Source organism: Bufo gargarizans, chromosome 6 (assembly GCF_014858855.1).
Source record: "Bufo gargarizans isolate SCDJY-AF-19 chromosome 6, ASM1485885v1, whole genome shotgun sequence".
NCBI classification, from domain to species: Eukaryota; Metazoa; Chordata; class Amphibia; order Anura; family Bufonidae; genus Bufo; species Bufo gargarizans.
Genome location: NC_058085.1, coordinates 383,433,863 through 383,458,615, shown reverse-complemented (window position 1 = coordinate 383,458,615; position 24,753 = coordinate 383,433,863). Strand labels below are relative to the sequence as shown.

The 24,753-nt window shown below is 44.0% G+C and overlaps 1 protein-coding gene across 1 annotated transcript in view; it reads left to right on the top strand.

The window, feature by feature from the left end:
* Positions 1-24,753, top strand: part of LOC122940820 (ovostatin-like) — a 105,338-nt gene that overhangs the window by 9,256 nt on the left and 71,329 nt on the right. The window contains 7 exon segments of the mRNA XM_044297605.1: positions 11,078-11,234; positions 12,047-12,099; positions 15,086-15,106; positions 21,899-22,067; positions 23,351-23,435; positions 24,380-24,465; positions 24,468-24,505. Coding sequence (XP_044153540.1) covers positions 11,078-11,234; positions 12,047-12,099; positions 15,086-15,106; positions 21,899-22,067; positions 23,351-23,435; positions 24,380-24,465; positions 24,468-24,505 — 609 coding nt within the window.

Genomic DNA, 24,753 nt, shown 5'->3' with positions numbered 1-24,753 from the left:
CACCTTGCAGCTGGCACCTGCCTGCCCTGACGTCCCTAGACGGGTTCCTCACCCGTGCGGCGATCACGTGCCTAAACCCTGGCGATCACGTGCCTAAACGCTAGTCCTCACCACTGCACTAAGAGGGAAACACCAGGGAGAGGACAGACAAACACAGACAAACACAAACACCCAGGTGGACGGCAACAATTGTCCACAAAGGTCCAACAGGGATCCGGAGGGTAGCGCTCTAAGGCAACACTCAGAGAACGCAGCAACACAGCTCCAGTGGGTCAGAATAGATGTCCAGGCAGGAAGCTCTATATCTGGCAACCAGAGAAGTGTGAGAGGGGAATATAAGGAGGATTGGGAGTGCTGGACAAGGAACAGCTGAGAGAAGGAGCTACGGATCCCTGAGTGAGCCAAAAGGGTTTGTAAAGCAAACCCAGAAAGCTACAATAAGGAAACTTCCCTATCTGACATAGAGCGTGCAGCCAACCGCTGCGACCTCCTGACCCCGGGTACAACGGAGTCAGGCGTGGCTCTTGACACCCTCGTGACAGTACCCCCCTCTCTACGAGGGGCCTCCGGACACTCAGGACCAGGTCTCTCAGGATGAGAGGCATGAAAAATCCGGACTAGCCTGTCGGCGTTTACCTCAGACGCAGGAACCCACATTCTTTCCTCGGGACCGTAACCTCTCCAGTGCACCAGATATTGGAGAGAGTGGCGGACCCGATGAGAATTAACAATTTTGGATATCTGAAATTCCAAACTACCATCCACGACAACAGGAGGGGGTGGCAGCGGTGACGGTTCTAGAGGTGGAACATATTTTTTGAGTAACGACTTATGAAAGACATTATGGATTTTAAAAGTCTGAGGTAACTCCAGGCGAAAAGCCACGGGGTTGATGATGGCTACAATCTTGTAAGGACCAATAAACCTAGGACCCAGTTTCCAAGAGGGAACCTTCAACTTGATATTCCTAGTAGACAACCACACATAGTCATTCACTCCTAGGTCCGGACCTGGCGACCGTCTCTTATCAGCCATGCATTTGTATTTACCTCGCATATTTTTCAAGTTAGCTTGCACCTTCTGCCATACTGATGAAAGAGATGACGAAAACCGTTCCTCTTCGGGAACCCCAGAAGACCCCCCCCCTCTTTGAAAGTACAGAATTGGGGATGAAAACCATATGCACCAAGAAAAGGTGACTTGCCAGTGGATTCCTGACAGCGATTATTTATGGCAAACTCAGCTAACGGTAAATATGACGACCACAACTCTTGGTTTTCAGACACAAAACATCTTAGATATGTCTCCAGGTTTTGGTTGGTACGCTCAGTCTGTCCATTCGACTGAGGATGGAAAGCTGAGGAAAAGGACAAGTGAACCCCCAAACGGAAACAAAAAGCTTTCCAAAATTTAGAAATAAACTGGGTTCCCCGATCCGAAACAACATCGGAGGGGACCCCGTGAAGCTTCACGATCTCACTGACGAATACCTGAGCAAGAGTTTTAGCATTAGGTAGTGCGGGTAACGCAATAAAGTGTGCCATTTTGCTAAACCTGTCCACTACTACCAAAATCACTGTTTTACCCGCAGACAAAGGTAAGTCAGTGATAAAATCCATAGACAGATGTGTCCATGGTCTATTGGGAATGACGAGTGGTAATAGAGACCCTGCAGGACGTGTATGTGAAACTTTTGCGCGCGCACAGGTAGAACAAGAGGACACAAAATCCATTACATCCTGACGCAACCTTGGCCACCAAAAACGACGAGACAATAGCTCTAAGGTTGCTTTACTACCCGGGTGCCCAGCAAGTGCCGAATTATGATGTTCCTTTAATAATTCGAGACGTAGGTTCAACGGTACAAACAATTTCTCTGAGGGGCAAGAGACCGGGGCGTCCCCCTGGGCCTCTAACACCTTCCCCTCCAAAGCAGAGTGTACCGCAGAGACAACCACTCCTCTTTGTAGAATGGGTACCGGATCACTCACATTACCCCCTCCAGGGAAACAACGAGATAGTGCATCAGCCTTGGTATTCTTTACCCCAGGACGATAGGTAATCACAAAGTTAAACCTGGTAAAAAATAGCGACCACCTAGCCTGTCTAGGGGTGAGACGCTTAGCTGATTCGAGGTACAGCAGATTTTTGTGGTCTGTAAACACAGTGACGGGGTGGACTGCCCCCTCTAAAAAGTGACGCCACTCCTCAAACGCAAGTTTAATAGCTAACAGTTCACTATTGCCAATATCGTAGTTCTGTTCTGCTGCAGATAGTTTTTTAGAAAAGAAAGCACAAGGACGCCATTTGCCAGGAGACGGACCCTGAGACAGCACAGCCCCCACTCCCACCTCTGATGCATCGACTTCAACAATAAAAGGCTGAGAGACATCAGGTTGGACTAGTACAGGTGCCGAGGTAAACCTCTCTTTTAGAGAGGAAAAAGCAACTTTAGCGGCGTCAGACCATTTAGAAAAATCAGTCCCCTTCCTAGTCATATCAGTAAGGGGTTTTACGATCACCGAATAATTTTTAATGAATTTCCTATAGAAATTTGCGAAGCCCAAGAACCGTTGTAGTGCTTTGAGGTTCTCAGGAAGATCCCAATCCAAAATTGCCTGGACCTTCCTAGGATCCATACGGAAACCTGACGCAGATAAATAATAACCTAGGAATTGTATCTCCTGAACGGCAAAAACACATTTTTCAATTTTAGCATATAATTCATTCGTCCGTAGGACCTGTAGTACTTGTCTGACATGCTCCTCATGTGTTTTCAGATCAGACGAATAAATTAAGATATCATCTAGGTATATTACCACAAACCTGCCGATTAGATGACTAAAAATGTCATTAACGAAATGTTGAAAGACGGCAGGAGCATTGGTCAGGCCGAAAGGCATAACTAGATTTTCATAATGCCCCTCAGGGGTGTTAAACGCTGTCTTCCACTCATCCCCCTCCTTAATACGAATCAGATTGTAGGCCCCCCTAAGATCGAGTTTGGAGAACCACCTAGCACCCGCAATCTGGTTAAACAGGTCAGGAATGAGAGGAAGAGGGTATGGGTCTCGGATGGTTATCCGATTTAATTCACGAAAATCTAGGCAAGGACGCAGGCCCCCATCTTTCTTTTTAACAAAGAAAAACCCTGCAGCCACGGGTGAAGAAGAGGGTCTGATGTGTCCCTTAGCCAAACTCTCGGAGATATAATCCTTCATGGCTTGTCTCTCTGGACCTGAAAGATTATATAACCTGGTCTTGGGTAATTTTGCGCCGGGAATAAGGTTAACCGGGCAATCATAAGGACGATGAGGTGGTAACTTCTGACAACCCTTTTCAGAAAAAACGTCCTCAAAGTCCGAAACAAATGTAGGTAGGGTAGTTATGGAGGCGACTAAGCAATTGCTATTTAAGCAATTTTCTCTGCACGGCTCACTCCACTCCAATATCTCCCTGGCCTGCCAATCCACCACTGGATTGTGCGCTACCAACCAGGGAAGGCCCAGCACCACCGGAGTGGGAAGCCCCTCCAGAACATAACATGAGAGCATCTCGTTATGGTGGTCCCCTACCCGAAGGTGTAAATTATGAACGATGTGGGTGAGGTTTCTCTGAGACAGAGGAGCAGAATCTATAGCAAATATGGGAATAGGTCTCTGTAACGTACAGAGAGACAAACCCATAGTGCGGGCAAAATGGGCATCTATCAAATTTACCCCTGCTCCACTGTCTAGAAAGAAAGAAACAGTCTCTGTCTTATCACCAAAAACAATAACCGCTGGCAACACAAATTGCGATGTACGTATGGAGGAAACGTATACCCCCCGGCTGACATCCTCCACACAGCCTGGGGTTAGTAGTTTTCCGACGGTTTTTTTGTTTCTGAGGAAAGAAGGACAGACATTAATGAAATGACCCCTCTCCCCACAAAAAAAACAACCCCCACGCCTACGGCGAACCTCAGGAGGACGGACCTGACGAGTAGTTCCTCCTAGCTGCATAGGCTGGTCTAAGTCCGTACAGACTAACTGCTGCTTGGGAGGGGTTACCAATGGCTCCGGTTTTTTCAACCTGTCCCTAAGGCGTCTATCTATACGGATAGAAAGGGACATAACTGCATCAAGGGAAAAGGGGGTCTCATACAATGCAAGCGCATCCTTAACCCTTTCGGATAACCCAGAGCAGAACTGACTCCTGAGAGCCGGGTCGTTCCATTGGGTATCCGTAGCCCACCTACGGAAGTCAGAGCAATACTCCTCTACTGGCCGCTCTCCTTGTAGGAGTCTCCGTAATTTTGATTCAGCCAGTGCGACTCGGTCAGGGTCGTCATATATGAGACCCAAGGCCCCGAAAAACTCATCCACTGACCGAAGAGCCTGGGAATCAGTAGGTAAAGAGAACGCCCAGGACTGCGGGTCCCCCTGCAGCAGGGAAATAACAACACCCACCCGCTGTTCTTCATTACCAGAGGAGTAAGGACGCAGTTTAAAGTTTAGTTTACAGGCCTCACGGAACGTCAAAAACTTGTCCCTTCCCCCAGAAAATCTGTCAGGGAGAGGGACCTTGGGTTCCGCAACAACCTGGTTACCAGTAGCAACCGCTGGGCTTGCGGTCTGTTGTAATTGCTGCTGTTGCTGGAGGACCGACGCCTTCAATCCTGCCACCTCCAAAGACAGGCCATGAAATTGTTCGGACAGAGCAGCAATTGGATCCATACTGGATTCTAAGTAGGTAAAAAAAAATTTTTTTTTTTTTTACCTACACAAAAATAAGGGCCAGATATAATGTAATGACCGGCAACACGCACAGGGAGGAAAACAGGGAAAGCCCTGCCCAAGGGAGAGGGAAAGGTGGTGACCCCTAACTCACCTTGCAGCTGGCACCTGCCTGCCCTGACGTCCCTAGACGGGTTCCTCACCCGTGCGGCGATCACGTGCCTAAACCCTGGCTTTCCCTGAAATGAGCCCTAGATAATGAACGGGCCGGTGGGATCGCTAGTCCTCACCACTGCACTAAGAGGGAAACACCAGGGAGAGGACAGACAAACACAGACAAACACAAACACCCAGGTGGACGGCAACAATTGTCCACAAAGGTCCAACAGGGATCCGGAGGGTAGCGCTCTAAGGCAACACTCAGAGAACGCAGCAACACAGCTCCAGTGGGTCAGAATAGATGTCCAGGCAGGAAGCTCTATATCTGGCAACCAGAGAAGTGTGAGAGGGGAATATAAGGAGGATTGGGAGTGCTGGACAAGGAACAGCTGAGAGAAGGAGCTACGGATCCCTGAGTGAGCCAAAAGGGTTTGTAAAGCAAACCCAGAAAGCTACAATAAGGAAACTTCCCTATCTGACATAGAGCGTGCAGCCAACCGCTGCGATCTCCTGACCCCGGGTACAACGGAGTCAGGCGTGGCTCTTGACACCCTCGTGACACTCCTGTTGAACCACATAACATGAGAACATAGACTCGGCTCCCTGTTGTTGCGGCTCCCCCTCAACTACTACTACATTCTCCCAGGCTTGGGATAGAGTCCTGGTGCTGTGCTGTACCAAAATTATCCCCAGAGACATTGAGGTCTGCCAGCTCGGGACCTGGCGGCAAGGCCTCCACGTCTCCCACCATCACACTTAGCAGAGTTGTCTCCCCCTCTTCCACCAAAGTTACCCCTACTGCTGGCCCTTCTGACTCAGGTTCCCAAGGTTATGGTTTCCCCCCTGAGCCAGGCCACTCTGCTAGGGTTACATCTGTCTCCCGGGTATCAGTAACTTTCGTGTCCGGCCAGAGTGCCAGGAAACCAGGAAAGTCTCTCCCAATTATCAATTCATACGGTAACTTTGTGGAGACAGCCACCTCATGCATCCACCTGCCAGCCGCCGTTGACAGAGAGACCATGGCGGTGGGATACTCCTTTAAGTCCCCATTAATACAGTCAATGCCGACTTTTCAGCCAGTATACTTGGGGGGGCCGCACCAGGGCAGCTCTTACCAGGGAGTGCCACTGCCAGAGTGTCCCCCACTTCCACCTGGCACAGGTGACTATTGTCTACAATCTCGGAGGTACTTATGGCACATAGCTTCCTGGCATACAATGAGTGGTGGTAGCCATAATTAGTATCCATGGGTTCACCCCGATGGGGACAGTCGGCTCTTATATGTCCAGGTTCGTAACACCACCAGCAGACCACTGGGGCTGGGTCTGCAGGGGGTACGTTCCGGGCGGGTTTGGCTGGCACCAGCCGCTGGGTTTCTGGGGTTTAGCTGGCCCCCTCCCAAAAGAACCCTCCTACAGATTTCTGGTGGCCTCATAGAGCTCCACCAGGTCGACCATCTCCAAGGCATTATTGGGAGACACCTGGCCGATCCAGTGCTGGAGAGGGTACGGAAAATCCCTCCAAAACACATCCGCCAACAGCCGATCCAACATAGCAGTGGGAGTCAATATGTCAGGCTGCAGCCATTTTTGCAATCGGTGCAGCAGATCATAATATTGTGGTCTGCTGGGCCTGGACCAATACATTCACCCCGAGTCTCACCAGGATCTCACCTTTTACTGTCGGGTAGCCGACCGCTTGATCATCGGGGAGATCAAACAATACTTGCTGGGGACCAGATGCCAGAAATGGAGCAATGGCCTCAGCCCACTGGTCTCGGGGAAACTTTTCCCTCACGGCCACTTTTTCAAAGACCGCCAGATAGGTTGCAACATCATCTGAGGGGGTGATCTTCAGAATCACCGCGCGGACAGCTTTCCGGGCATCGTGGACATTCTGGGACGCTCCTGCTGCCTGCAACACCATTACATGTTGCAATAGCAGCTGGTTAGTTTCTTGTTGCTGCTTGTTAGCCTCCCGCTGCTGCAGGTTAGCCTCCACGAGGGCCTTCACGACCGCCTCCATTTTGTCAGGGGACACGGGTCGTAACCTTGCCGGCTTAGTGTAGGACATGCACTTGTGCCGGGGAAAAACAAAACATTTTTGGCCTTCAGGCCTGCCTCACTGCGTTTGCCCGCATCCGACACCAATTGTGGGGATTTGCTCTGGTAGACAGGCTTACGGACGCAGTACAGAGGCAATGACAACAACTTTAACTTAAACAGTGCAGTGTTTTATTCACACATACGTAAAGTGACAACAAAAAAGGCAGTTTCAGGGAAAAACTGTCACCTTGAGTCTGTTGCTTGTTCACACCAGGCTGCAGCACATAAGTCCTTGAGTGAAGCAGAAGTCCACGTGCTTTTTTCCCAAACAATATAGCAGGCCTTAGTCCTGGCCCAAACTCTCAGGCTCCAACACTCAGACTGACAAAGCTCCACTATCAGATGGAGGATAATCCACACAGCTGAGACTGCTGGCTGAGTTTTTTATCCCAAACCAAAACCCGGCCTGGAACATGGGGAACAGCCACCCACCCTGCACTTTGGCTGCTCCCAGTAAGAGCCAGCCCAGATCGGCTTTACAGCCAGACTATATAATAAATAGTGTCAGTCAGCACTAGCTGACACTTAAAATTACCGGCTCTTACCTCACCAAGGCCAGGAACCTCGGTGACACATATCTTCCGGCCCCTTGCACTTTCCTACAGCAGTTATGTGGTGATAGATTCCCTTTAAAATGCCCTTTACTCAGAGTGTAGCTGTCTCCTCCCTCTGACCACTTGTGCAGCTGAAGAGGCTGCATCGGTTATATATACAGTAGCCCAGAATCGGGTACTTGCAATTTGTTTCTTGTTATATAATTGTTATTTCTGACTCTTCCCCTGTAGGAAGCTAGGTGATAGACTTAGGCCGGACCCTAGTTCGTTCAGTCTGTTTTCCAGATGAGAAAATGAGAGAAGCTACTGTAGATGTACTCGCTCTTCAGAGTACTAGGCCTACGTACCAGAGAATCACTGTCTCTGAGAGATCTACAGAGAATAGCTATCTCTGAGAAATTTACAGCAAGAAAGCCATTTGTAATCTGCAGTTCTAGAGAGAGAAAGAGAGAGAGTTCTAGAGAGAGAAAGAACTAGAAGGTGAAACATGTTCACGGCCGAGCATTGAAGTCAGTCAGTAAGGTATTCACCATTTAAAATTGATAGAGACTTTACTACAGTGAGAGGTACATTGTTAATACAGCCTTTCACATTTTGACATGGTTTGGCGATATACCACCCAGCTGGAAATTACAGACAAGTTTGCAAGAACCTTATTGCCAGGAATAGGTGCTACAGAGAGACTTTGGAGAGTTAGAGCACTGGAATATTGGGTTTGAATCTGACCAAGGACAACATCTGTATGGAGTTTGTATGTTGTCCCTGTTTTTGTGTGGGTTTCCTCCAGGAACTCCGGATTCCTCCCACACTCCAAAGACATACTGATAAGGAACTGTGAGCCCCATTGGGGAAAGTTTGATGCTAATGTCTGTAAGTGCTGAGTAATATGTCAGCGTTCTATAAGTGAGCAAAATAAATATAGTGAAGGGGTACTACATCCTCATCTTTTAATATACAAACCGGATTCCAAAAAAGTTGGGACACTAAACAAATTGTGAATAAAAACTGAATGCAATGATGTGGAGATGGCAAATGTCAATATTTTATTTGTAATAGAACGTAGATGACAGATCAAACGTTTAATCCGAGTAAATGTATCATTTTTAAGGAAAAATACGTTGATTCAAATTTTCACGGTGTCAACAAATCCCCAAAAAGTTGGGACAAGTAGCAATAAGAGGCTGGAAAAAGTAAATTTGAGCATAACGAAGAGCTGGAAGACCAATTAACACTAATTAGGTCAATTGGCAACATGATTGGGTATAAAAAGAGCTTCTCAGAGTGGCAGTGTCTCTCAGAAGCCAAGATGGGTAGAGGATCACCAATTCCCACAATGTTGCGCAGAAAGATAGTGGAGCAATATCAGAAAGGTGTTACCCAGCGAAAAATTGCAAAGACTTTGCATCTATCATCATCAACTGTGCGTAACATTATCCGAAGATTCTCAGAATCTGGAACAATCTCTGTGTGTAAGGGTCAAGGCCGTAAAACCATACTGGATGCCCGTGATCTCCGGGCCCTTAAACAACACTGCACCACAAACAGGAATGCTACTGTAAAGGAAATCACAGAATGGGCTCAGGAATACTTCCAGAAACCATTGTCAGTGAACACAATCCACCGTGCCATCCGCCGTTGCCAGCTGAAACTTTACAGTGCAAAGAAGAAGCCATTTCTAAGCAAGATCCACAAGCTCAGGCGTTTTCACTGGGCCAGGGATCATTTAAAATGGAGTGTGGCAAAATGGAAGACTGTTCTGTGGTCAGACGAGTCACGATTCAAAGTTCTTTTTGGAAATCTGGGATGCCATATCATCCGGACCAAAGAGGACAAGGACAACCCAAGTTGCTATCAACGCTCAGTTCAGAAGCCTGCATCTCTGATGGTATGGGGTTGCATGAGTGCGTGTGGCATGGGCAGCTTACATGTCTGGAAAGGCACCATCAATGCAGAAAAATATATTCAGGTTCTAGAACAACATATGTTCCCATCCAGACGTCATCTCCTTCAGGGAAGACCCTGCATTTTTCAACAAGATAATGCCAGGCCACATTCTGCATCAATCACAACATCATGGCTGCGTAGGAGAAGGATCCGGGTACTGAAATGGCCAGTCTGCAGTCCAGATCTTTCACCTATAGAGAACATTTTGTGCATCATAAAGAGAAAGGTGCAACAAAGAAGGCCCAAGACGATGGAACAGTTAGAGGCCTGTATTAGACAAGAATGGGAGAGCATTCCTATTTCTAAACTTGAGAAACTGGTCTCCTCGGTCCCCAGACGTCTGTTGAGAAGAAGGGGAGATGCCACACAGTGGTGAAAATGGCCTTGTCCCAACTTTTTGGGGATTTGTTGACACCATGAAATTCTGATTCAACATATTTTTCCCTTAAAATGGTACATTTTCTCAGTTTAAACTTTTGTTCCGTGATTTATGTTCTATTCTGAATAAAATATTAGAAGTTGGCACCTCCACATCATTGCATTCAGTTTTTATTCACGATTTATATAGTGTCCCAACTTTTTGGGAATCTGGTTTGTATATCCTTACATCGCGATTTGAAAAGATTTTCACAGTGAATTGTTTGGAACTGTGTTTGATACCGTTGGATGTACTACAATTCCCATTTTGTACTTTAGTAAAGAGAGACTTATCTATTTTCTGACCTGGTTACTGACTCCAGCTCAATTTGCCGGCTACAGCACCTACACCTTATGCCTTGCATCTATACAACACTCATAGTAACATAGTTTATAAGGCTGAAAAAAGATATCTGTACATCCAGTTTAAGCTGTTATCATGCAAGTTGTACCAGTGGAAGGCAAAAAAAGCACCCTGTGAGGCAGAAGCCAATTTTCCTCACTTTAGGAAAACCGATCTCTAGTAACTATAACCTATAATATTATTACACTCCAGAAATACATCCAGGCCCCTCTTGAACTCTTTTAGTGAATTCACCATCACCACCTCCTCAGGCAGAGAGCTCCATAGTCTCACTGCTCTTACCGTAAAGAATCCTCTTCTATGTTTGTGTACAAACCTTCTTTCCTCCAGACGCAGAGGATGTCCCCTCGTCACAGTCACAGTCCTGGGGATAAATAGATGATGGGAGAGATCTCTGTACTGACTTCCCTTAAAGTAAAAAACATTCTCTTGTAACCAGATGCTTTTGTCGAGTCTGCTACTCAGAAGGGCAATGGGATATTTGGCTGACACTTCTCATAACAAGGGCACCTCAACTACCATCAGGCAAAACAAAGGGTGCTCCCTCCTGTCCTGGGCCAGGCAAGATTCTGTTTGAGGATTGCTACTGTGAACAACTGTAGCAGTCAGAGCTAATTCCACTCCAACCGTCCACTCCACTTCCCTGGGGCTTGCAGCATACTGTATGTCTTCGCCTGGTTTGATAGAAATGTCATAAATGTTTTTAGAGAAAACTGTAAGTCTTATCCACATCATAAAATAATAGCATTTTAAAGCCCCCCTATAAAGTAAAGATTAACTTAGTTATTGTTGTTTTTCCATTCTTTTGCTCATCAGGTCCCGAAAATATCTTCTTCTGTGCCGGTCTTTATCACAGTCAATGCAGTTGCTACCAACTACAACTATACAGCGCGCAGGGCTGTGGTGGTGTATCCAACCAAAAAAGTTACATTAATACAATTGGAACGGTCTTCTTACAAGCCTGGACAGAAAGGTACGTTTTCATTTTACATTTGTAACTGCTCCTAATGGGACATAAAGGGAACCTGTCACCAGTTTTATGGTGTCCTAACTAAGGCCAACATGAATAAGTGACTGATTCTCTTAGCGAAATGCAGGGTCACTTTCTTTAATTGACCCAGTCAATCTGCCAACATCTTGTATTGAAAAGCTCCAGCTGATAATGATGAGTCATGAATATTTATGAGCTCCTGACACTCCCCGCCTACCGGCTGCTGAGTGACAGTTTGTTGCCATATGAATCAGCAGCAGGTGGGCAGGGGAGTGGCTATAGCTCTGAATTAAATGTACGCTGGACTCAATGACATCACGCTGGACTCAAATCAGCTCATTAGCATGCGGCATGTTTGTGTGTATATTATGAGGTAACCATCTGTCACACCAGTAAGTGAATACATCTAAGGCACATTTTAGTAGTTAATGATTGTATATAATTAGTTAGATTATAATCAAATATCCACATGACAGGTTCCCTCTAAAGGATCCCATTGGCTTAGAAAGAATCTGTGCAGTATTTTCTATTTTGTTATAATGGACATGTTTGTAGGCCTCTCAGCGCATCCAACGCTGATTTTAAATGTAAGACAGCTTCCTTGCTGTCTTACATTTAGACCATTTTCTGTCCCCCTTCCCCACCCACGCCGCACCCACTTTTTTACATCTGGCGTATATCTGGCGTATAAATAACATCCCATGTATTTTTAGAGTAGTGTAGTGTTTAGACAAGATAAGAACATTTAACAAGATTTCTATTTCTTATTAGTGAATTTTTCATTTCTTTTACAGTGCGTTTCAATGTGTTTTCATTGGATAATAACTTGAAACCAGTAGAGGACAAGGTGAGTAAAGTCTACAAGTCTGTGCTAGGAATGCCTTCACTTGGAAGGGGAGGTGTCTTCAATGTACAGGGATTTCTTTTTTTGCAGAAACTCATGGGATTTTCTGCTGTGGACAGGCCTTATAAAAATGTATCCCTGCTATGGAGACCAAACTACATCTACTGCTCAATTCTGGGCAAATGAGTACTCAGAGTCAGTCTCCTCCAGAGAAGAGAGCTGAAGACAAGCAGAGCGCATGCCTACATACTATAGAGCATCATGGGTCTCACAATTCTAGTAAACCCATGAAGAGCACAAATGTTATACTATGGTAGTTAGATTCTTGAAAATAGAAGCAGTATTATAGCACTTATATTCTTGTACATAGGAGGCAGTATTATAGTAGTTATATTCTTGTACATAGGAGGCAGTATTATAGTAGTTATATTCTTGTACATAGGAGGCAGTATTATAGTAGTTATATTCTTGTACATAGGAGGCAGTATTATAGTAGTTATATTCTTGTACATAGGAGGCAGTATTATAGTAGTTATATTCTTGTACATAGGAGCAGTATTATAGCACTTATATTCTTGTACATATGAGGCAGTATTATAGTAGTTATATTCTTGTACATAGGAGCAGTATTATAGTAGTTATATTCTTGTACATTGGAGCAGTATTATAGTAGTTATATTCTTGTACAAAGGTGCAGTATTATAGTAGTTATATTCTTGTACATAGGAGGTAGTATTATAGTAGTTATATTCTTGTACATAGGAGCAGTATTATAGTAGTTATATTCTTGTACATTGGTGCAGTATTATAGTAGTTATATTCTTAACCATATTTCTTTTTATTGAAAGAAAAAGCAAAGGCCATACGCCTACACATGACAACAGTATGATGACAATGAGTCTCAAGATGGCTATCAAACATACATATCATGTATAAACATTAAATGTGATCATATTTATCAATCAGAGATTAATAGCTAGAAAGGGGAAAGGGAACATAGAAAGGGAACATTCAGGAGAGAAGGGGGAGGGAGAACAGGGAAGTAGGGAACTTCTGCTCTTTCTATGTAAAGTTTCTATACGCTTTCCACGGAGACCACAGTTTTAGGAAGCGAGAGCGAGAGTTAGTTTCCCAATGCGCTAGCTCCTAAAAACGGTAGATCTGGTCCACCTTATCAGTTATAGTAGTTGTATTCTTGTACATAGAAGCAGTATTATAGTAGTTATATTCTTGTACATAAGAGCAGTATTATAGTAGTTATATTATTGTACATAGGAGCAGTATTATAGTAGTTATATTCTTGTACATAGGAGCAGTATTATAATAGTTATATTCTTGTACATAGGAGCAGTATTATAGTAGTTATATTCTTGTACATAGGAGCAGTATTATAGTAGTTATATTCTTGTACATAGGAGCAGTATTATAGTAGTTATACTCTTGTACATAGAAGGCAGTATTATAGTAGTTATATTCTTGTACATAGGAGCAGTATTATAGTAGTTATACTCTTGTACATAGGAGCAGTATTATAGTAGTTATACTCTTGTACATAGGAGGCAGTATTATAGTAGTTATACTCTTGTACATAGAAGGCAGTATTATAGTAGTTATATTCTTGTACATAGGAGCAGTATTATAGTAGTTATATTCTTGTACATAGGAGCAGTATTATAGTAGTTATACTCTTGTACATAGGAGGCAGTATTATAGTAGTTATATTCTTGTACATAGGAGCAGTATTATAGTAGTTATACTCTTGTACATAGGGGGCAGTATTATAGTAGTTATATTCTTTTACATAGGAGGCAGTATTATAGTAGTTATATTCTTGTACATAGGAGCAGTATTATAGTAGTTATATTCTTGTACATAGGAGCAGTATTATAGTAGTTATATTCTTGTACATAGGATCAGTATTATAGCAGTTTTATTCTTGTACATAGGAGGCAGTATTATAGTAGTTATATTCTTGTACATAGGAGCAGTATTATAGTAGTTATATTCTTGTACATAGGATCAGTATTATAGCAGTTTTATTCTTGTACATAGGAGCAGGGGCATACATAGAAATCATGTGGACCCATAGCAAAACTCAGTATTGGGCCCCTCCCTCCCCGCACAAATATAAAGTACAATTTAAGTAATATATACAGTGTGTATATATATATATATATATATATATATATATTTAATTATTTATTATATATATATTTTTGCTTCTGATGGTTAATATGCCCCAGGCAGAGTTCATGCGGAGGGGGGCTGCATAGGGCACACTGTCCTCTATATATGCAGCAAGCAGAGTTCATTGGGTGGAAGGGAGTCCTTGTGCACACTGTTCTCTCTATAATATGCATCAGCGCCCCCCCCCGGCCCATTTGCTAACTTATTTTTCCTGCTGCTGCAATGCACTAGCCAATCAGCAGCAGGAGACTAGCACTGCTAAAAGCTGATTGGCCAGTGCAGGGCCCAGCAGGCAGAGGAGAGCGAGTGGTATGCTCACCTGCCTGCGGACTGTCCGGTCAGTGCATTATTTGCAGTGCACACAATATATCTAAGAGAAGAGGGGAGGGGGGCTTGACAAGAGGAGAAGCAGGGCCCACCCAAGCCTCGGATAGAAGACAAGCCATGCTCCAGACATTGTAGGGGGTGGGGCTTTCAATCCACTCCCGGCCCCCTCCTGCCATGGGCCCCGTAGCAGTTGCATGGTCTGCTGCTATTGTCGGTACGCCACTGCATAGGAGGAGTTTTATTGTAGTTATTTTTTGTTCATAGGAGCAGTATTATAGTAGTTATATTCTTTTACATAAAGGATGGTATTTTAGTAATTATAATATTGTACTTTGGGACAGTATTATGTAGTTATGTTATTTTCCATATGAGGTAGTATAGTAATTATATTCATGCCTGTAGTAAACAGGATCATGGTAGGTGTTTATTTTTCTCATTAGATATACTAATATGTTTCTTAATTTCCTTTTTTTAGTATCCTATGATCTACGTAACGGTAAGAAAACAGAGTGGCCATTAATTTTAACACGTCTATGCAAGTTTTCTGTCTATTTTGTTTTGCCTATCTGTAAGAATATACAGCTAAACTAACTGACCTTTTGTAAGACATACACAATGTGCAAAAACAAGATGTCCCTAATGAAGTCTCACTTAGATTGTATAAATGGAGCTTGGCTTTCCATAAGCAGCATGTACACACAAAAACAGATTCACACACATTTGCTCTCACTATACTATAAATTAGTGTCCAGCAAATCGAAGTATCCGAAGTGGACTTCGATCCGAATTTCATGAAAAATTTGATTTGCCACAAAGCTGAATTTCCTCATGTTTCGTGTTAACGAATCAATTGTTCCTAAAATGGCGGGTAAAAGTACAAAACTTATACTCACCTCATCCACTTAATCGTGGAGAGACCATTTGCTCCCATCTTGATTGAATAAAACCCACCAAAGGAGCTGGAACCAAATCAGAGATGACACGTGAATGGAATATTTGCATGTCTTCTGTGTTTTGTATCCACTCCTGCTTTTGTCTACCAAATCATAAGCCAATTCTGATGGGACCATACAGGCCTTACAGCTGCTATACAGACAGGATGCTTTGTGCGTCTCGTTTTTCCTTCCTTCCATTCAGGGAGCATGGCTCAGCCCTCCTTGACGCAGCACCGACACCATGTTCTTCCCGTTGTAAGTCACAATGGTTCCGATTTTGAGTTGTCGCAGAGAAAGCCAGGATTCGATTTCTTGATGAAGGACACGGAGCAGTTCCAACCCTGTGGGAATCAGTTCGCCCAGGCAAACGAGGTGTAGAAAAGCGTGACACTGTCGTGCCCTGCACATGTGGTATGCTAGAGGGGCACTGTGAATTGTCCCTGCAGTAGAGGCTGAGGACATGGTGGAGGATGAGGAGGCAGAGGTGGACATTGGCGCAGGACAAACGGCGTGAGAACGTGGAGGCTGAATCGGCGTGACCTGCCATGAACCACATTTATCCAGTGGGCAGTAAAAGACATATATTTTCCTTGACCATAGTTACAGCTCCACACGTCGAAGCTGCTGTGCACTTTGGCAGACACCGATAGGCTCAATGACTGGCCCACGTTCTGTTCTACATATATGTGCAGGGCTGGTACTGCCTTTTTGGCAAAGAAATGACGGCTTGGTGGAGCCTTGACTGCGTGAAATCGGGTGCGTGCCACTGGGTGATGCAGCAGTTGCTGAGGCAGGCTGGACTACCACATCAGAGCCACGGTTCTCCCAGGCCACTTTATGGTGACGCTGCATATGTTGACGCAGGGCCGTTGTGCCAACATTGTCACCCTGGCCACGCTTCAACTTCTGCCCACAGATTTGACAAATGGCCATGTTCACCTCCTCCAGCGGCTTAACAAAGAACTGTTACACCGCCGAGTAGGTGATTTTACCCCCAACACTCCGCACTGACTGACTGCTACCCCAGTTGCCTCTGTGAACCCCTGCACCACTACTTTCCAGGCAGGTAGTTTCCTGCAAAGCAGGAGGTCTACCATGGGCATGTTAGGCTCCCGATCTTCCACTGCTGCCACCCTGCTGACTACCGGCCACTCAACAACATACTGGCTCCGCCACTGCCTCACCCGCAAGCTGCCACCCTCTTCTCCCAATGATGATGAAGCCCCCTCGTCACCTGGCTCCCAATTGCGAACAGCTACATCATCATCGAGTACTGTCCGCATGTCACTGATGTCCTCCTCAACGGTCTCTGATCCAGGAGCCTGACCGCTTGCAACACCAGCTCCCATGCCACTCTCCTCATCACTACTTGCCCACCTACCGGGGGAAGCGGCGGGTGTTTCCTCTAGATCTTGGCTGTTCAGAGGCTGCTGACTATCCTCTAGTAGCTCGTCCTCACTGTATAGTGGAGCCAAAAAGGGGTGTAATTTTCTCACTTCACCACAACATTGGTGAGCCTCAAAAACAGGAAGGCCAGATTAGAGTTTGCCAAATGACATCTAAAAAAGCCTTCACAGTTCTGGAACAACATCCTATGGACAGATGTGACCAAGATCAACTTGTACCAGAGTCATGGGAAGAGAAGAGTATGGAGAAGGAAAGGAACTGCTCATGATCCTAAGCAAACCACCTCATCAGTGAAGCATGGTGGTGGTAGTGTCATGGCGTGGGCAGGTATGGCTGCCAGTGGAACTGGTTCTCTTGTATTTATTGATGATGTGACTGCTGACAAAAGCAGCAGGATGAATTCTGAAGTGTTTCGGGCAATATTATCTGCTCATATTGAGCCAAATGCTTCAGAACTCATTGGACGGCGCTACACAGTGCAGATGGACAATGACCCAAAGCATACTGCAAAAGCAACCAGAGTTTTTTAAGGGAAAGAAGTGGAATGTTCTGCAATAGCCAAGTCAATCACCTGACCTGAATCCGATTGAGCTGCATTTCACTTGCTGAAGACAAAACTGAAGGGAAAATGCCCCAAGAACAAGCAGGAACTGAAGACAGTTGCAGTAGAGGCCTGGCAGAGCATCACCAGGGATGAAACCCAGCGTCTGGTGATGTCTATGCGTTCCAGACTTCAGGCTGTAATTGACTGCAAAGGATTTGCAACCAAGTATTAAAAAGTGAAAGTTTGATTTATGATTATTATTATTATGTCCCATTACTTTTGGTCCCTTAACAAGTGGGAGGCACATGTGCAAACTGTTGTAATTCCTGCACCGTTCACCTGATTTGGATGTAAATACCCTCAAATTAAAGCTGACAGACTGCGGTTAAATCACATCTTGTTTGTTTCATTTCAAATCCATTGTGGTGGTGTATAGAGCCAAAAATGTTAGAAGTGTGTCGATGTTCCAATATTTATGGACCTGACTGTATAACTGCACCGCTGAATGACAAATAATGCTTCTTTTTGCCGATAAAAAGGGCTGTAATTTTCTCACTTCACCACACAACGGCTAATAAGCCCTTTTTTCCCACTAATAGACGCCCAAAAAATCTTTAGAACATATAACTGCACTGCACAAGAGCTAGTAAGATGTAGAAATATTTCCTAGTAATACACCCTGTTAATGGCTGTATCACACAGCACTTGCACCCCAGTAAAGAGAAAGGTTTGCTGGAATTATTATCTATTAAAAACCTAAAAGCAGCAGTATAATTGCAATTTGGATCCCCAGTCAGTGCAGCAAGGTGTAATAGGATTGTTCCTATTACCCAGGCTGTAACCTCCCCTATTGAGCCCTGTTTTAATACTGTGGAATAATTCCTCCCTATCCGTTCCCTACACTTCTAATGCTCTTTCCCTAAACTTCTATTCAGCAAAATAAAAGTTTTCAAGTCTTTCCTAGCACTGTCCCTAGCGCCTGCTGACGTCTCTCCCTGCACTACGTACACTGGAAAATGGCTGAAGCCAAGATGGCTGAGGCTATTTATAGGGGCTGTGACATCACAGGGCTGGCTGGTTGCTGATTGGCTGCATGAATGGCATTGTGGGTGATCCCTCGTTCCCAGAGTTCTTTGCTCTATGTCCTAACTTGTGCAGCAGCCATTTTAGGAAAAAAATGCAATTCGTTACCACGAAGCGTGAGGAAATTCTGATTCGGTGCAAATCAAATTTTTCCTGAAATTCGGATTGAATTCCACTTCGTCAACTTCGATTTGCTCATCTCTAATAGGGACGCTTTGTATGTTAACATTATATATGTACAGCACGAGTTAAGGCTTTAAAGATGACACCCGCTCAGGAGGTGAGTGGGCTCCATAGCCCCTGGGTGCCTGGTGTTTCACACATCAGACACCCAGAGGCATTCTCTGTCATTGGTGATAATACCGATCACTGACAATTTAACCTCTCAAATGTCTTGGCCATTTGAGACCACTGCATCTGAAAGGTCTTTTCTCAGGAACTGAACAGCTTAACCGTACTGAGATTGAGAGAACTGTTTGGTGGCTATGGTAGCCTTGGGCGTTCTAAAGGTGCCAAGGCCTGCTGTAATTAAGTTCCTATTAGACCCTGCCTGATAGGAACGTAGGGAATCTCCCATAGACTGCAATGTAAAATTATTGCAGTCTATGGAAGAAATGATCAGAGGATCTCATCTTAAATGCTCCTAGGGGACTCAGGAGTGTTAAAAAACAAAAGTGAAAAAAATTGTACTTATGAAACTGGCTGACCTGTTCAATGTGAGCTTGGCAGTTGAAGGCATCTGTGTTGGTCCCATGTTCATATGTGCCCGCATTGCTAAGAAAAAGGATGTTATAATATATGCAAGTGAGCCTCTAAGGCCCCTTTCACACGGGCGAGTATTCCGCACGGATGCGAAGCGTGAGTTGAACGCATTGCACCCGCACTGAATCCCGACCCATTCATTTCTATGGGGCTGTTCACATGAGCGGTGATTTTCACGCATCACTTATGCGTTGCATGAAAATCGCTGCATGCTCTATTTTGTGTGTTTTTCACGTAACGCAGTCCCCATAGAAATGAATAGGGGGTGTGAAAATCGCAAGCATCCGCAAGCAAGTGCAGATGCGGTGCGATTTTCACGCACGGTTGTTAGGAGACGTTCGGGATGGAGACCCGATCATAATTATTTTCCCTTACAGCATGGTTATAAGGGAAAATAATAGCATTCTGAATACAGAATGCATAGTAAAATAGCGCTGGAGGGGTTAAAAAAATAATAATAATAATTTAACTCACCTTAGTCCACTTGATCGTGCAGCCCGGCTTCTCCTTCTGTCTTTATCTTAGCTGTGTGGAGGAACAGGACCTGTGGTGACGTCACTCCAGTCATCACATGATCCATCACCATGGTAAAAGATCATGTGATGGATCATGTGATGACTGGAGTGACGTCACCACAGGTCCTGTTCCTCCACAGCTAAGATGAAGACAGAAGGAGATGCCGGCTTCGCGATCAAGCGGATTAAGGTCAGTAAAATTATTTTTAATTTTTTTTAACCCCTCCAGCGCTATTTTACTATGCATTCTGTATTCAGAATGCTATTATTTTCCCTTATAAGGGAAAATAATACAATCTACAGAACACCGATCCCAAGCAAGTTCGGGTTTGGGTACCAAACATGCACGATTTTTCTCACGCAAGTTCAAAGCGCATTACAATGTTTTGCACTCGCGCGGAAAAATTGCGCGTGTTCCCGCAACGCACCCGCACCTTTTCCCGCAACGCCCGTCTGAAAGAGGCCTAAGAACAACAGGGGTGTTGTCGTTACACCGAGAGGCTCAGTGCTCTACATCTACCGCGCCCTCTGCACTTTGATAGACAGGGCCAGGTAGTGAAAATGTCATCACACCTGGGTCGGTCAAAGTGCAGAGGGCGCGGCAGTTGCAGAGACAGCAGAGCCTCTAGGTATAACAGCAACACCCTCATTGCTCCTAGAGGCTCATTTACATATATTAAAACTTAGATTGCCAAGTGCACATGTAACAGGTCAGCCAGTGTCATAGGTACAAAACTGCTGACAGATGCTGTTTAAACAGCTCTGAAGACATAAATATAAAAAGTCTCATGTTGATGCAAAGAAATTCTTTATATATTTTTAAAGTATTAAAACAGAAGAAAAACTATAAAAAAAAAATATGGTATCTGTAATCGTACTGACCCATAGAATGAAGATAGCAGGTCAATTATGCCTCATAGGGAACGCTGTAAGATCCAAACCCATAAAACTATGGCAGAATTGCATTTTTCTCCCAATTCCATGCCATTTGGATTTTTTTTCCAGTTTCATACGACATCATATGCAATATTAAATAGTGGCATTACAAAGTACAACTTGTCGCACAAAAAAATTAGCCCTCATATGACTATAAGAACAGAAACATAAAAAAATAAAAAGTTGGGCTCAGGGAAGGCCTGGAGTTCAAAAACAAAAATGAAACAGCTGTGTCATGAAGGTTGAATATAGTATATCATATGCCAAAAGTATGATGAGTGCATGTGTGATTGTCCTGTCTTAACAGTGCACAAACCAAAGTGTTCCCCGTAGTCCTAAAAACTAAAAAAGATATGTTTTTATCATTATTACTTCTGTCCTGTTACATTGACAGATCTCTAGAGAATGGGGGTCATGTGTCAATGCAAGCAAATTTAGTATCTGGGAGAACGACACTGGGAAAAAATGGTGCCATGGAGTCCTATGTATGATGGCTCCCAGAAGATGTAGCCTTCTGGCACAAGTACTGTATGAGATGTTTCCCACCACCCGTCCCTCTAAAAGGCATGCAAGACCTGGCGTGCAGATGCAGCAAACATTAACTTGACTCTTAATGTGCTAAATATACAGTGCAACAAAACCGAACGTAACATTTTCTGTTGTTTCAATTTAAACTTTGCTACAATTGTGTATGAGCAGATTAACCATCAAGTTAACATTTGCTGCTTCTGAAGTAGTAGCCCTTATCGTAAAAAGATGAGCCCACAAACATGGCAACGCAGCATCAGAGAGCAGAACGTTACTACATCCCCCTGCGGTGTGTACAACACGTGAATGCCACAACATAGACAAATTAGTATACATTTTGTTTACTACCACAGCTAGCACAAATAGTTAAAAACACCCATGAAAACCAATATGAACAGTAAGGAATGCAGGAGTCAATAATAGCACATACAAGTTAGATAGGATGATTCTTATACAGAATATCATAGATTGCCATAAATCCGGTACCTCACACAGAACAATACTGCAGTATTGCCGGTATATTGATGACCTATTTTTATATATGCTTGCATTTTTTCTTCTACGTCTGGTATATATAGGATCCTGCTGGAAACCGTCAATTTCAGTGGATAAACCAGGAAACAAATAACAGCATTCTTGCCTTATCCTTCGATTTACTCCCTGACCCAGAGCTCGGGGGATACAGAATACAAGTTGAAAGAGAGTCTGGAGAATCCGTTTCGCAAATTGCCAATGTTGAAAAATATGGTATGTGCCGACTTATTGTAGTCATTAGTGCAATTTTGGAAGCAGCAGTTGGCCTTCTTCTTGTTAACCGTGAAGCGTTTTTCAGTAGTTAGAAGGGTTGGGCAGTGTGATGATACTGATGATCGATCCTCAGGATAGGTAATAAATATCAGATCTGCGGGGGTCCGACCGTCAATACCTCCGCCGATTAGCTGTTTGAAGTGTTCATACCTCTTGTGCGTGCGCTGCATCCTCCTCACTGTTTAATAGCACGCCACCTAGCTCATAGTGGCTCGTCCCATTTACTGCCTGATGATAGGTCATCAATCTTGTAGCACTGCACCACTCATTTAAATACAGAGGACCTATCCTCATGATAGGTGGGCAAAATCTAATTATGGATCATTAACTCCCTGTGCCCACAACAATCAGCTATTATCTTCACAGTATGCCAAGCATAGAAGCATACATTGAATAGCGGCTGTGCTTGGTATCCCATTTATTTGGATGGGACTGAGCTTCACATAGGCAATGTGACCAATGGCTGTAACTCTTGCAGACCCTTCAAACAGCTGATTTAGAGAGTTAGCAAGGAACTGGACCCCAACAATCTGATATTGATAACCTTTCCAGAAGATAAGAAATCATGTATTTATTTGGAGGAAAAGCCCTTTAAATATCCCTGTATGAACCCTCCTTTTCTCCCAAGACAGGATCGACATCTTATTGGGTGGAAACGGCACAATGTGGAAGCATGTTGCTTCCTTTTCCTGCCTGCAGGCTCTCTGTAAATGTCCAGAAACCTCATCAGTCAATAGAAAATCCATCTAGAGTAAAACAGAGGAGGAGATGCGGCAGCAGTTTCTCTCACTTAGTCTATGTGTGAGACTGCATGCTGAGAGAAGAGAAGGAGAACATCAAAGGGGAGGCAAGATTTGGCTGCACTACATCTACTGTATGTCTCCAGCTGCCTAAAGAGGCATTGACAATGTTTTACATAATAGTACACTTTAAAGTGGGATTCTTATTTAGGCCATATGTGCCTGGTGGTCACTGGTCCCACCTTTGGTTTAGTAACCTCCATTGACCAATCGACAGCGAAAGCATTCTCTCTATACTTCAATGAAGAGGAGCACAGCACTTTCTATTGAGGTCTATGAAGTTCTAGAAGTAAAGCAAGTAGAATTCAACTTTTAAGAACACTTGACTGTTAGAATTATGGAAAAAAAAATCAAAAAATAAATAAAAATCCAATAGGTGATTTGTATAGAATTATCATCATTATCCATCCTCTTGTCTTTCAGTTTTGCCTAAATTTACATTTGAAATATCAGGTCCCAATTCCATAACCACCATGGACGAGATGCTTCCAATTCAAGTCATAGCCAAGTAAGTGCCCTATAAAGCATGTGCGTTCTGAACAAAGCCTTGTCTCCATATTTTATTCTCTTGTCAACATTTCTTACTGCTGTATCTCATGAGATGTCCACCAGGTTTTAGTCAGCATTCTAATAATTTAACTTATGAGTTTGGATGCACTTATATGCCCCTTGTGTGCCCCTTTCTATCTCATACATATGATGGAGCCCAGGAGTGATTTCCCGTCTAAATCTGTTTGTGGAATGGGGAAGTTGTAGAACAATTGGGAGTTTGTTACAGATCTTGAATTGGGGCACAGGAGCTGCAGCCTTTGCCTCTGCATTAAGCCAATTGTGTGTGTAACATCACTAATCTATTATATGTCTTGGAGCTACAGGATCTGTCAGCTTGTCCCTGGATGGACTGAGCCCCATGAATATTTATAAAAACAGGGCTGTGGCAAGGATTTTTGCCAACACAAGTGAAGCTGCATTGGACATCAAGGTGCCCATATACTCTTCCATTCAGCACAGGGGCCCTCTTCTGTTATAATTTTAACATTGTTCATACATCTGCCCTTACTACGTGCCATTGTTCTATTAGTCATAAGAAGAAGAGGCTTGCACATGCAGAAGGTCCAAAAGCAAAAAGCAAAATATGGCGACTCTTCCCTCAAGTCCTGGACAGAAGTTGTTTGTCTAATTCACCCATTCTTCCATGTAATACTACAGTGTTTGAGTAGAGGGGCTTCTCATATAGATTTGCAAACCTCTTTGATGAAGTAAACCTGAATTAAGGTCTGCAGTGGTACATATGTTCTTGTAAATTCATGTCTATGAAGATGCAACCCAAGAAGATGACAGAAAGGCCATTTTTAATTGTGAATTTTGTCCAAGCAGCAACTATCATGCATATATACATCATGTAGGCTATTTCTTCATGCTAATGATGACATTTCATGTCTTCTGCCCTAGGTATTCCTATGGCCAGGCAGTCCCTGGGAAGGTTTCAATCAGAACTTGCAGACAGTCAATCAATTTCAACAGAAGAAATGCCTGCAACAGAATCCTGATGGTCTTTGCTCTATCGTCACTGGAAATGTAGGTCTCTTTTCTAGCTACTATGGTCTCTTACTGTATTATCGTGAGATCGGACGTTTGGGAAAGAATAGGCTTAACAAAACTTAGGTGTATAAAGAGATTACTAAACTATAATAAAATATATATAGACACAAAGATAATGTAACAGTCACCACAAGTCATGAGACAGATGAGCAAGCCCCCATCGACCAGCGCCGAACATGGCACTTGGTCGACACCCATATTATACAAAGAGAGGTTTTGGTAGC